This window comes from Condylura cristata, unplaced genomic scaffold (genome assembly GCF_000260355.1).
Source record: "Condylura cristata isolate star-nosed mole 26May11 unplaced genomic scaffold, ConCri1.0 scaffold00002, whole genome shotgun sequence".
NCBI lineage: Eukaryota > Metazoa > Chordata > Mammalia > Eulipotyphla > Talpidae > Condylura > Condylura cristata.
Genome location: NW_004567103.1, coordinates 82358511 through 82373531, shown reverse-complemented (window position 1 = coordinate 82373531; position 15021 = coordinate 82358511). Strand labels below are relative to the sequence as shown.

Sequence of the window (15021 nt, the reverse complement as noted above, 5' to 3'; positions counted from 1 at the left end):
TGGAGTTCGTCAGCCTAATAGCTGCAGGCATGGCGGCCTTTACTGGCCCTGCCAAGCCTCTCCTGTCCCTGAATCCGCAGCAGGATGCCAAGTTTCAGAAGGAGGTGGCACAAGTCCGAAAGCGCCGGCGCGCCGCCCAGGTGAGTGAATCCGGATTGGGGTTGGGGGCACCGGGGCCGCGCGGAGTCCCCCTCGCGCCTCTACTTACTCCCTGCGGGGTCTCCCAGGGTGGCTCCCGACTCACGAACTTGCAAGCTGAGGCTTCCCGGCCTCGAGGTTTATGCTGGTGGAGGATGATGGGCTTTGGCCGTTTAGGGCTCGGGGTCCTCGTGTGGCGAAAATGTGGTTATGAAAAAGGTGTGAAGGGTCCTCTCAGACCCCAGATTTACCCCAGATTAGAGCTGTCCCGCTTCTCTTTCACCCACAAACTCGGGGGATTTGCCGGGTGGTGCTTTTGGAGTTCTTAAGATAGCATTTTATGTTCCACTTGACGCCTGTATGCCTTGGTCTTTAAATCTTTAAAGGTTCTTGTTGAAGAAGGCAAGGACGTGAGGATTGAGACAACTGAAAGATGGCTGGTACTGAGGAAGGTTAACGTCTCGAAATTGTTAGGTTATTTAGGTGCTAGTAAAGGGGGATCAGCATACAGAATTGCTGGGTAAGGTTATGGCGAGTAGTGTAGTTACTGACCAATCATCTTGCGGGGATATAGCCTGAGAAGACAATCTACTGCCCGACCTTTGCCCTCCTGGGAGTTAGGGATTCCACAGTCACTTTTTTAGTGAACTGTGCTAAGTGGAAATACGGATTATGTTCTTGACCTCTTGTCTCGAGCTGACAGAATTTGCAAATCTTCTTGCAATGTGGTTATTTTTTTAAATATAATAGTTTATTCTTCTTGCAATGTGGTTATTTTTTTAAATATAATAGTTTATTTTCACATCGTTTTGCGCCTTTTTCCATCTCAGTTGTAATCCCAGTGGGTTTCCCATCACCGAATCACCCCTGTGCCTCTGGCTTATTTCACTAAGCATGATCCCTTCCAGCACCATCCATGTTGCTGCAAAAGGCATGTGTTTATCTTTTTCGATTGCTGAGTAATAGCCCATTGTGTATATTTACCACATCTTTTTAATTCAGTCATCTACTTTTAGGCATTTGGGTTGATTCCATTTCTTTCCTTCAATGTGGTTATTTTTAATTAAGAAAATTCACCTGTGCTTCATGTCTCCAGCAACAGGAAAAGGAAAAATTGACTCCTGGAGTAATCTTTGTGGGTCACTTACCTCCAGCACTTTATGAGACCCAGCTCCAAGAATATTTCTCCCAGTTCGGCACTGTGACAAGATTCAAACTGTCCCGAAGTAAAAAGGTAAGGTTTGTGAATTGAATTAGGTTGCTATATATATTTTTTTAACTTAACAGTTATAGAGTATATTCATACATTATTGCTTTGCCCTCCCCTCCCCCCAGAAAGGGGGAAATTTAGGGGTTATAACCTTGAAACAGTCACAAGTATATAATGAGTAGCACTGTAAATTATTTGCTGTGTTTTTTTTTTTAATTGCTGATATCCTCAAATCGAAGTGCCAGTCTTGATAAATGACTCATCCTGTAACTACTAAGCCAAGTGTATGTGAACTTCAGTTTGAGAAGTAAATTCACGCATCTTATATTAGCTTCTGGTGTAGGCATCCTGACAATAGCAAAAGTTTCTGTGACAAATGAGGACACAGGAACTCAGGTTTGAGACTTGACTGTAGTGATTACTGGGTATTTGACTTTGCACAAATGACATAACCTCTCAGTGCTGTAGTTTTTTATTTGCAAAACAGCAAATGCCACATAGTAAATATTATATATGCTATATACTACCTACCTTTTTTTTTTTTAAGATTTATTTATTCATACATACAGAACTGGGGTACAGGCCAGAGGTGCAGGGTGGTGAGAGTATTCACCAGAGACAGAGCAGGGAGCAAAAGAGGCAGATCGACAAAGTACACTGCTGAGGGGAGCTGTGATTAGGTCAGGAGAGGTCTGTCGTGCCATGTGGTCACCTCTGGGGCAGGCGGGAATTGAACTCATGCTGCAGTGGCTTTAACTTCTTAGTGCTGTGCTTTAACCTGCTGTGCCACCAGGGAAGGCCTACTACCTACCTTTTAATAAACAAAAATCTGTGTCATTTATTTTGTAATGGAGGAGTGGTCTTTCATTTTCTTCTCAGGCTCATGCACTTCTATAAGTTGTAAAACACAGTCATTGCTGTAATCTGTTTTTTCCCAGTAAAACTTTTCCCCTTCCCCACTTAAGTTTTAATAGAGCAAAGTTAAATTTTACATTTGGCTTGGCATGTGAGGGAATAAGATATGCAGCCATCGTCTGCTTGTTATCAAACCCACCAGTATTATATTAAAGCAGTATTTCACCATTAAAGGGAATTTTAAATATAGCAGCCTTGGGTATTCTGTCTTAACCAAATAAAATTTTCTTTCTATTGTTCCCCCCTTTTTTTTCCATTTGCCTATTTGTATTGTTGCTTATTGTATGGGTAAAACATTTCAAAAATCCTGAAATCTACTAGAGTATGATTTAGTGACTGTTCAGGTATCTGCTACTCACTGTTATCAGTATCACCTTGGTGTCATAATTGCTTCATGTTTTTGTTCCTTAAGACATAAATGATAGGGTCCCTCATGGTGGCACAACAGGTTAAAGTACAGCATTACGAAGCTAGACGTAGCTGTTTCGTCATGAATTTGATCCACAGCCAGAGAGGTGACCCGCATGGCGCAGCAGACTTCTGTCTTGCCTGCTGCTCCCCACTCTGTCTCTGGTGAACAGTCTCACCCTTCCTGCACCTCTGGCCTGTACCCTAGTTCTGTATGCATAAGTAAATCTTTTTTAAAAAGGAAAGAAAGAAAGAATTGTCCTCCCTTGTGATGTAGGGTTTAAGTCTCAGCACTATCAAGCTATGCCAACCACTGTTCCAGGAGTTCAATCCTAGGCCAGGGAGCTAACCTACATGGCACAGTAGATGTGTCCTGTCGTGCCCACTGCTCCCCTCAGCAGTGTATCTCAGTATATCCACCTATTGCTCTCTACTCTCTCTGGTGAATCCTCTTACCCCCTGCACCTCTAGGCTATACCCCAGTTTTGTATGCATAAGTAATAAAAAATCTTTTTTCCATTGCAGACAGGAAATAGCAAAGGCTACGCCTTTGTGGAATTTGAATCTGAAGATGTTGCTAAAATAGTTGGAGAAACAATGAACAACTACCTTTTTGGTGAAAGACTCTTAAAATGTACGTACTGCTCTTTCCTATAGGGTTATACCGATACCTGTTGCTGATGGACAGCAGGGTATGAAGGACTGATTACTTAGTTACTGGGACACCCCATTTCATCTCAAGGATGAATTTCTGAAGGCACAGTACAAGGATTTAAGTGCATTTTCCTAAATGGAATTTATAAACCTTACAGGGAGAGAGCAATTTTTGTTCTGAGATGGAATTGGGACAAGTTACTTTAAGAGGGGCAGCTACTCCATCCTTAATGGTATGTGGAAGGATTCCCTGAGGAAGTTAAAAAAAAATTTTTTTTTTTAAGATTTTATTTATGCATACAGAACTGGGGTACAGGCCACAGGCGCAGGGGTGGCAAGAGGATTCACCAGAAACAACGGGTAGCAGAACAGGCAGATTGACGAAGTGCATTGCTGAGAGTAGCAGTAGAAGAGACAGGAGAGGTCTGCACCATGTAGATCACCTCCGGGGTGGGGATCAAACTTGCACTGAAGCAGCCACAGATTGGCTTAGCTTCACAGTGCAGCTCTCCAACCTGATGCACAACCAGGGAGGGCCCGGAAGTATTGATCAGGAGGTATAAAGTGACTTGACTCCTGATCAAGTACAAGCTTCTTCAAAAGCTTCGGATGGAAGAAGTTAAAGGTTAAATAGTGAGCCAAGTAAAGGGAACAGAAGTGAAGGTCGAAATCATTGCTGCTTGAGGGGAATAGCAACTGTATGACTAGGGGTTACTAACAGCATTTGCCAATGAAGGAACTGAGACTAGCAAAAGATGAGGCAACAGAAATTGAGAAAGTGCTGTTAAGAGTTCATTCTGCAGAAAAATAGAGCTGCCCGCTTTGTATTCCAAGGCCACCCCTACCAGGAACCCAGGGACCTCCAGAGATAGTATCAGGCCTTTCTGTGTCTGTGATAGATGTGACCATCCTGGGTGCTGAGTCAGCACATCTGTTCATGCAGCTGAGTTGTCCACAGAGATCGCTAGTTCTGTCCCTGTGAGAAAATCCCAGTAACTTCACTGCAGTCATGCGTTCATCCACACTTTAAAAACAGTTCTTGGCACAAAGGGTTAAGGCAACCACAATCCTTCATTTTTTTCAGAGATAAAAGTTAGAAAGGGAAAGAGGAGCATAAAAAGTAAGCAGTGCCTGTCTGCATTTCTAGTAGAGTAAAAGAGTAGGAGGTGGAAGAAAAACAAAGATGCTATTACGCTTGCACTGCAAGCTAGCTGCATCGCTTCACTTTGAGTTTGATCCCCAGCCCCGGAGGTGACCCACATAGCACAGCAGACCTCTCCTGACCGTCCCACTGCTCCCCTCAGCAGTGTACTTTGTCAATCTGCCTGTTCTGCTCCCCGCTCTGTCTCTGGTGAAGCCTCTCACTGCCACTGTACCTCTGGCCAGTACCCTGGTTCTGTATGCATAAATAATCTTTACCAAAAAAAAAAATTTTCTTGCCAGGAGAAGTAGGTGAAATGTGCCTTGTCAGGGACCAGCCCTATAAGGCCTGGATCTGATTTTTTAAAATTAGCGCAGAGTTCTGCGCTCTGATAAGTGAGATAAGATGGATCATCATCAAATTCTTTTTTTAGAGGAATTAGTTTATTTTGGAGGTAATCTGAGATAAAAATGAGATGGGGAGGGGAAGGAAGTTGGTATAGATTTGTTGGCAAGCAAGTCACTGCGTAAGCAACTGGTTTCCTTGTTTCTAGGTAATAGTGGGAGAATTATTCCAGCAACTTGGCAAGGAAAGCTGCACCACCTAGCTATCAAAGTTTGACCCATCATAGCTTAAAGGTTGATTCTAGGGTTTTTGGCTTTGTTTATGAGCTAGATATGTTTCCATAATCAGAAAAGACCCTAAAGCAGAAAGAGCAGATAAGCAGTGAAATGGCTGAGCACATAAGATGGAAAAGATGGAAGGTGTTCTGTCTGCTCTTGCAGGTTCCCCAGTATAAGCAGGGATCCTTTAGGCTGTGGGGCCCCAGGAGTTGCTGCCACAACGCTGTGCTTATTTATCCCCTGCTCCTGGAGGAATATTTTTTGGCACAGAGTAGGTATTAACAGACAGTTCTTAACTGAGTAATTGTCCTTTAGGGATCAGCTTTATTCTTTCAGTTGTCATGATGTAAGTGGGATACATATCTTGATTATGATGTGGGAAGTGACGCTGGGGAAATTCTGAAGTTAACGCTAAAATCTTCCCACTGGTTGAAACTATTTTTTTTTTTCAATATAGGTCACTTTATACCTCCTGATCAAGTACACGGAGAGCTTTTTAAAGACTGGAATATGCCATTTAGACCCCCATCATTTCCAGCAGTGAAACGGTATAATCAGAATCGGACACTTCTTCAAAAGCTTCGGATGGAAGAGAGATTTAAGAAGAAAGAACAGTTACTCAGGAAGAGATTAGCCAAAAAAGGAATTAATTACGATTTTCCTTCATTGGTAACTATTTCTTCAGGAAATGTTTTCATCTTGGGGGTGGGCTTTGTACTGCATTACTTATATCTGTATTTTTGGGGGGTTGTCAGAAGAGTCCTGTCACATTTATTTCTGTTTAAAGAAAAAATATGTAACAACTTTTCGAACAGCCCAGTGTATATAAAAGATTCAACCCACTGCTGGCCACATACTAGGTTTGACTACATTTTTGAAACACTAAATTGTTCGTTCTTCCTCAGTTTGTCAGAGCAGATTCTGTTATCTCCATTATACAGAAAAAAAAATTACTGAAAGGGATTCGCTGATTAGCAAAATTTTTTATTTTTTTTTAAATTATTGGTGTTGTCACTATTTAGCAAAAAACATAATATCTGTAGATTACTATTAAAGGTGTCATACCAGAATTATGATCAGTTTATTACATGCTATGAATGAATGTGAAGGCAGTACATAACTCCCTGTATTTGTGGATTTTGCTTTTAAATTTAAGTAGTTTGTCATTTAGAAGGATTTACTGATAGTGGGTGTAGGATTTAATGGTAAATTTAAAAATAAATAATTTGTGACTGCCAGTTAATAATTTCTTTGTATTTAAGGTTTTACATAAAAAGGGAGAAAATGCTGCAAAGCCTCGTCGTCGTAGGAAAACTACAAAGAGCCAGGTAAGATTTTCACTTACATTACATACCAAATGTTAAGGAAGGGTAAATGGGAAAGTATATTCAAGACTACTGCAGCTGCAAAGTAACAAATGGATGGCCTCTCTTAAAATTTGTTGAAGGTTTTACCGAAGAAGACAGAAGAAATTTCCAACACTCCCAACACTTCTGAGAAGACTCTAGACAGCCAGGTAAAATTGTGCTCAATGTTCTTGAAATGGTATTAGAATTTGAAAGAAGAAAAGTAGTTTCTGCTATTATTACTTTGCTAAAATTTCACATTTTATCTGGCATAAACCCTTACTGGTGATTTAGCAGAGGTAGTAAGTTTAGCAAAATTATTGTGCCCCTATTTAAGTTTTTACCATTTTAACAAAGTGACTTGAATTAGGAAGAAATGAGACTAGTACTTTTATAAATGTAAGTGGAGTTTTCTACCTAATGCCCTGTAATAGAGTATATTGTATTCCGATTGTGAGTCTTCATGTTACTTTAGCGAGCACTTAAGCTTTTCATTGTGTGTAACAGTATCACTGAAAGACCTGAGATAACACGGTCCAGCTTGTGTAAAGACAGGAGGTTGTTTGGGAGGCAGTAGTGTGAGGTCATTCCTAATACCTTGTCATCTTTCACTTGTTGAACCCAGGCCCCCACGCCAGTTTGTACTCCAACGTTTTTGGAGAAACGAAGATCTGAAGTGGCTAAAATGAATGATGATGATAAAGACGATGAAATAGTTTTGAAGCTGCCCACAGGTGCTGTAAAAGAAGAAACACAAGAGACTAAAACACCAACAAGTTCTAGGAAAAAAAGACGGAGAAAAAACAATCAATGATTCTGAAATGTATTGTGTATAATACTTCTGAAAAACATAGTTTTATTATGATTCTTTGTACTTAATTAGATACAGTGGAGAGAACTTTGATAGATACTTTGGGGGGGGAACGAGGTCCAGGTCAACGAGGACTGTGTAATTTTGGCTTCTCTGCCCGTGCTGAACTACAGGGCGCTACATCCTGCGGTAGCCAGGCCAGGCTGCCTCTGTCCTGGTGCCTTTTGGTTTTCTTTGCACATTTCATAGCTATCTTTAGTTATTTCACCTGGGTGGAAGAGTCACCGTTAATTGTGGGTTTAGACAGTAGATACAGCCTTTGTTAAATTAAACCTTGCTTGACCAACACATGGTTCTCTGTGTTGGGCTGGGCATATTTAACACAGGAGGGTTTGACTTGTATACATTGGGTGGTAGAAATGGAGTTAAAAGGAGAGTGAGAAAGAGTATAAATGTTAATACAGATTTATTTTTATGTGACCATTTTTACCAATGTTAAATTTGTTTACATTAGGCTGCTATGGATTAATAGCTACTGTTATGTATCAGTAATTATTCCATTTATGTGGAATTGTATTTCAGGATTCAGCAACAGTAAATAAACATCCACATAAGTTACTTGTGTGCAGTTGGACTCGGGTACCTTGTGAGTTGCCTTCTTAGCTATTCACTTTTCAACCTCAAAATGTGCTTTTGTACTAATTTAGATTGATTAAAAATATCTAATGCCACCAAATACTTTTTCATTCAGTATTTGTTAAGTCTTTTTAAATAATTTACAGGGCTACATGTTCTGATACAAAGTAGAACTTAAGTGTATATGGAGAGTACATTGTATCTCTAAAAATTACTTAATACCAATTATGTTCCATGTGTTTGTTGAATGAATAACAAAACTGCCTCTCAAATCATTTCTGAACTTTGTGGATCAGACCATCCCTTGGGTTTCCCCATCTGGGAAAACTTCAGATAAGTATCTATACAGTCCTGTTTTATCTCCTTAAGGGGCATGTGAACTCGTGTGTGTGTTTGTGTGCGCGCTTGCGCACGCACACATACACACACGTGCACAAGATGAATGTTCCTCTCTCTCTCTCCCCAGTCTACCATCTACCTATCTACCCTACTTTGGCATTAATAGCATCATTAATGTGGCCATTTCATCATGGCCATGGATTTTTTGAAGTTACATGATAAAGAATTTTTCCATGGAGCAGATTTTAAGAGAATACAAGGTAGTACCTGTTTGATAGTCAGATTTTCTAGGGAGAAAATCAGGCTGGAATCACCTCAACCAATAAAATGAAATGTTAGTAGTAATGCTGAGCAAACAAGGTAAATAGAGGGTACAATTAAAAGTTGTACCGGGCCCTCCCTGGTGGCGCAGCGTGTTAAAGCACTGCACTGAGAAGCTTAAGCCACTTCCGCATGAGTTTGATCCCCACCTGCCCGGAGGTGACCACATGGCGTGGCAGACCTCTCCTGACCCACCCGCTGCTCCCCTCAGCAGTGTACTTCGTCTATCTGTTCAGCTCCCCACTCTGTCTCTGGTGAATCCCCTCACCCTCCGCATCTCTGGCCTGTACCCCAGTTCTGTATGAATGAATAAATAAATCTTTTTTAAAAATGTTGTACAGTCCACATAACCACAGCTACTTAAAAATGATAAATTTCTTAAAATAGGAAGGTAAAAAAAATACTGATGTGAAAGTATAAGAATGTTGCTGTTTCAGTCTAGCCTATATCTTAGCATTCTGCATCACAAACGCAACCATCCAAAAATGTGTACTATATCAACACTGAGGGAGGTTAAGGAGAGAGTAGGAAACAGGTGAAAGGAGGACAGGGTGGGGAGGAGAGAACAGTAAGTAGCTTATGGCAGAGGGCTGTGGTGATCACACCCAAGGGGAGAAATCCTATATTGTGGAAAAATAACAGGATGTTTTTAAAATAAGAATTTTACAGGGAAAAAAGTTTTGCCATTTGTGAAACATGAATGGAGGGGAGATGACTCTTGAGTGAAATAAGAAAGACATACTGGGTGACTTATATGTGTGATAGAAGAAAAAAGGAACACAAAAAGAAAACACTAAAAATTGAACTGCAAAATTGAAACATAACTGCTAAAAGGGAGGGTAGGGAATGGGGAAGGGAAAGAGGGAGAGGGCCCAAAGGACTAGGGTTGATGCTGTCCTTGGATGCCTTGGTCGAGGGTGTGGTGTGGAAACATAACCTGAGGAAGTGGCATCTCATATTTCTGAATCAGTATTGCAAACCAGTGTTATTTAAATTAAAAAAAAAATTGGAAAATCATTATCAACACTTAAGTGACTTTGGGAATTAGTGTTTGCTGTCAACTTCATGTTCTTTATGAAATGAAGTCAATTAATCAATTATATTTAAAGTAAAAGTACCTCTTAAGGGCCTTGCTGGTGGTACAGTGGAGCACTATCAAGCCATCACCAGCCACTGTAGCAAAAGTTCAATCCCTGGCCAGGGACATGACCACATGGCCTAGCAGACCTCTCCTTTCTCACCTGTTGCTGCTCCCCTCAGCAGTGTATTTCAGTAGATTCTTCTGTTTTGTTACCCACTCTCTCTGGTGAATCCTCACACTTCTGGCCTGTTCTTGTATACATAAATAAAAATGTTTCTTTTCCAACACCTTTTACATGGTGTTGAAGTCATTATAATGACCACTAACATTTGAATATATATTGCCTTGCTGTTAAAAGTTAACATTGAGATTTCCATACCCACAAAAATTTGTACCTGTTATATTTTGCAACCTCAAAATACAGTTCCAGCAGTTTCTCAGACCTCACTACAAGTGCAAAAGAAATTTCCATGTTTTCAAAATCCATTTATTTGGATTTTTTTAACTTCCACCTATTTTTCAACTGACAGTGCATTGTAATGAATGATTTGCTAAAGACAAATACCATGACGGAGTGAATATGATCCTACAAATGACTTCCTAGTGCGGCATTACAGTCATGTTGGGGGATTATTGTATTTGACAGTACTTATCTCTGAAAAGACAATTCAAAAGATGAAATACAATCAGATTACAGGCTAACATTGACAAATGAACATTTGCAAATGATTTTGACTGTAAGGTACATGAATTTCACAATTTCTATGAAAATTAACTCTGTAAATCAAACCTAAAGGTAAAACAAAACTAAAAAAACTTTGAAGAAAACAGAAAAATCTTCATGACCTAGCATTAATCAAGGAGTTCTTACACATGACAATAAAAGCAATATCCACTAAAGATAATATTGCTAAAATGGATTTATTCAGTTTTTTGTTGTTAAGTAACTTGAACAAAAAGCTGCGGGCAGCACTGAAATGTTTATAAACGACTCTTTTCCCAGAGTTGACCTCTCAAAAAAATCAGCCCAGTCCAAATTGTCATAAGGAACTCGACTTAAAATGGGAAAACAAGTGAACATAAAATGGGAAATAATACAGATTTTTCCGCACTTGCATTCCCATTAAGGACTCAGGCAAGATATGAGGTATATGCTAATAATGAACATTTATTAAATGTTTGCAAGAGTCATTGTAATTATTTAAAATATTTTAACTTATTTAATCAGAACAACCCTATGAAATACATATAACTACCATCAACAAGCCTAGAGACATTAAGTAAATAGCACGAAGGTAGTAAATGGTGAACCAACTAAGCTGACTCAAGCCCTAAAGCTTCAACAGGGTGAGTATGTTAGTGGTAATGGTGAAAAGGAAAGATACAAAAGCCTTGCAACTGGCAGAGCTGGTGGCTTGAATTGGCAGAAACCGTACACTGGAGCTGGGCATGGGAGGGTGGAAGCAAGCAGAGTTCCATTCTTTTGTACTCAGATTTGAAAAAAAACAATATGACACTAGGTGGCAGTAGATCCCTGGCACTTAAAACCTACATTCGACGCAGCAAAAAAATGCAAAATTGTTAAAGGAATTTATCCCCTAATGTTAACAGGTTTTTAAAAGACTTCTCTGAGAAACATCATTTACACACACAGCATCAATTTCTAGACAGCTAAAGGACAGAAATTGTCACTAGGTAATCACTTCTAAGCAATTGGATGCTTACAGAAATCCTTCAGATAATTGGTTATTGTTGAAAAATATTTGTCAAAGAAGTCCAGATCACCAGTGGTAAAACAAATCAATGAAATGAATCATGAAAGTTTTAGTTTGTTGAATTTCATGTGGCTACAAATAAGTATAGCTTAAGGCAAAAATTATGGGCAAATCATTTTATAATTTGGTGTTCTCCAGTGTAGATTAGAATTGGAAACTATCTTTTTAAGATTCACTTATTTATTTATGCATACAAGAACTGGGGTACAGGCCAGAGTTTCAGGGGCGGTGAGAGGCTTCACCAGAGACAGAATGGGGAGCAGAACAGGCAGATCAACGAAGTACACTGCTGAGGGGAGCAGTGGGCGGGTCAGGAGAGGTCTGCCAAGCCATGTGGGCCACCTCCAGGACTGGGAATCAAAAAGCTGAAGTGGTTTTAGCCTGTTAGTGCTGTGCTTTAACCTGCTGCACTACCAGTCTTTTTTAAATTGATTAAACTTTTTTATTTTCTTACACATCATTGTTCAGTTTTTACAATATTTGATTTCTCCCCTCAGGTGTAGTTCCCCCTAAAAATCCTCCCACCACATCACCCATGAACCATTACCATAGTCCCTTGTGCTCTCCCCTCCTGTTTCGGCCTCTTTCCCTCCCCTGCGGTATCCCTCAGATCTACATTTTGCCTACAACTTTTGTCCTTTTTTTTTTTTTCTTTTTCAATTTGTGTTTGGTTTCCTTTATTCCTCCTAAAAGTGAAACCAGGCAATATTTTTCTTTTACTTCAGACTTATTTCACTGAGCATAATCTCTTCTAGCACCATCCATGTTGCTGCGAATGACATGAGGTTATCAGGGTTTTTTGTTTGTTTTTTAAAGATTCATTTCTTTATGCCTACAAGACCTGGGGTTTAGGCCAGAAGTAAGAGGATCCATCAGAGACAGGGTGGTCAACAGAACAGGGAGATGTACCAAAACACACTGCTGAAGGAAGCAGCAGGGAGACAGGAGAGGTCTGTTGTGCATGTGGGTCAGCTCCCTGGCCGGGGATTGAACTTGTCTTGCAGTGGCTGGTGATAGCTTCATAGTGCTGTGCTTGCACCACTGGGGAGGCCCAGTTTATGGTTTTTGATTTTTGAATAATCACATCTTCTTGATCTATTCATCTGTTTTTAGGTATTAAAGTTGTCTCCATAGCTTGGCTATTGTAAATAGTGCTATAGTAATCAGGAGTGTTGTTTCCTTTCAGATTAATTTTTTTGTATTACTCAGGTATATAAACAGAAGTGGAATTGCTGGATTATATGGCATAGATCCAGTATCTCAGTGACCTATGCAGCTTCTACTTGGGCTAACTGAAAGAAGGAAACAAATTTGTCACAGTGATATGGAAGTTACTTTTCTGTGCTGATAAGTGGCCAATTTTAGTCTTCCTAGTTATAAATAAATACTGTCAACCCCAGGAAAAGAAATTCAGACATTTGATGCCTTCCAAACATAGTTTCCATAGCAAATGTCCTATGAATAATGCCGTTAGCCTCTGGCAGCTTCATTCACTTCCCGGAGTATTCTAAGAGGATGCGATCTAATAAAGTAAAACAGGATTTTTGCAAGGGAAATCAAAGAAAAGATCCTAATTATCCATCCTATCAGAAAAGATTCAGATGTTTTCTAGCACTGATACAGGGTAATCATTGGCAATAATTTTCTCCTGAAGGAATGCCTCAAATTTTCTTCTGTTACACTTGAACACTCTGCTAGATGACAAATATTGTGACTTTTTAAAATTAGCTCTAAAAAAATATCACTGCCAGTGCATACCCTGTATAATAAAAAATGCAAACAAGTAACTTAATCACTGCAACCTGTTTAACTTTCCTACCTTGCATATTTGTACTTAGCAGTTATAAGATTTGATGCTAACATAGAAGCAGGTGTACAGAGGCACAAGTTCCTGGTCTGGCTCATTATGTATGATTTTCTGGTGATCCCCCTTTCCCTTTTTCAGTGTAAATGATTACATTGAAATAAATTATGCACATAAATTTATTGAGTAAATTATGTACATTATTATATTAATAGGTAATACATATGAAAACTACAAAAATTCTTAAAGTCCTCAGGGTTATGAATGGAAAGTCTCTGTCTTAGTGGAGTGTCAGCACCACCTTAGTGCTGTTCACTAGAAATCAACTCTCCCTGCTCAGACCCTGCAGCTCCATTTCTTCCCAGCCCTGAGGATACTTTCTCCTTAGGAAGTGCTCCACATTCCATCTCTTGAACAAAGAGCCTCTGTTTGTTGAGCCTCCCTGGGGATGCAAGGAGTTAAGTCTCAGCACTAGTAAGCTATCAGCAGCCACTGCAGCATGAGTTTGATCGCAGGCCAGAGAGGTGACCCACATGGTGTGGCAGACTACTCCTGTCTCATTCACTGGGGGACTCAGCAGTATGCTTCAGCCAATCTGCCTGTCCTGCTCCCCACTCTGTCTTTGGTGAATCTTCTCATCCCCTGCACCCCTGGCCTATGCCCCAGCTCTTGTATGCATAAATAAGTTAACCTTATTTTTTTTTTAAAGAGTTTCCGTTTAATTCCCCTTCATTCTGTCTCCTCAGCCTACCCTGAGTAACCATATTCTTAAGCCATGGAACTTTATTTGGTGGTGGTTGTATACCCAGTGACTGAGATAAGCTGTGTATCATATTTGTTTCTTTAGTTAATCCTTTTAAAACATATTTGTGTGTTCCTGCCAGCTGTCAGATGTTGGTGACTGGCAGTGAAAAAGACTGGCTGACATCCCTGTCCTTGGGAAGCTTACATTCTTTTTAATTTTTTTAAAAAAGATTTATTTATTTGTGCATACAGAACTGAGGTACAGGCCAGAGATGCAGGGGCAGTGACAGGATTCACCAGAGACAGAATGGGGGACAGAACAGGCAGATTGAGGAAATACAGCGCTAAGGAGAGCAGCTGGCGGGGAGACAGGAGAGGTCTGCCACACCATGTGGGTCACCTCCCTGGTCGGGGATTGAACCCCTGCTGAAGTGGTTGCAGATAAGAAAGCTTACATTCTAACTCTATGAGACAAGCAATTTTCAAAGAAGTGAAGCCTATGGCATAAATTTGTAAGTGCTATGAAGAATAAAAGAAGAAAATGGGATAGAGACTCTCCTGAAGGTAGAAGTGGGGATTTCATTTTAAGTCGTGAAGGCCCACTTTTAAAGATTTATTTATTTATGCATATAAAACTGGGATACAGACCAGAGGTACAGGGGGTGAGAGGATTCACCAGAGACAGAGTGGGGAGCAGAACAGGTGGATCTACTGAATATACTTCTGAGGGGAGCAGGGTTAAGACAGGAGAGGTCTGCTGCCCCTGTGGGTCAGCTCCCTGGCCAGAGGTCAATCTCATGCTGCAGTGACTTGGGATAGCTTCAGTGCTGCTCTTTAACCCGTTGCTCCAACAGGGAGGGCACAAAGGCCCACTTTCAAGTAACAGATTCTCAGAGACTCCTTAAAGACAAAAGGGGGTGAGCCACATGGAGATCTTAAAGGAAAAGCTTTCCAGGCAGTGAGAAGAGCAAGAGCTGAGAGCAAGCCTGATTTTTCTAGAAATAGCAGAAACCAGTGTAGCTGAAGCAAAGTTAGCATGGAGGCAAAGGGTAGGAAATGAGATCTTCAGCCAAGA

At 40.4% G+C, this 15021-nt stretch overlaps 1 protein-coding gene across 1 annotated transcript; it reads left to right on the top strand.

Annotated features, from left to right (window-relative positions):
• Positions 1-7974, top strand: NIFK (nucleolar protein interacting with the FHA domain of MKI67). Its single transcript, XM_012725047.1, has 7 exons — positions 1-140; positions 1235-1372; positions 3197-3305; positions 5547-5758; positions 6352-6417; positions 6537-6605; positions 7061-7974. Exons 1-7 carry the CDS (start codon positions 30-32, stop codon positions 7247-7249), a joined length of 894 nt encoding a protein of 297 aa, XP_012580501.1. The 5' UTR covers positions 1-29; the 3' UTR covers positions 7250-7974.
• The last annotated feature ends 7047 nt before the right edge of the window (positions 7975-15021 follow it).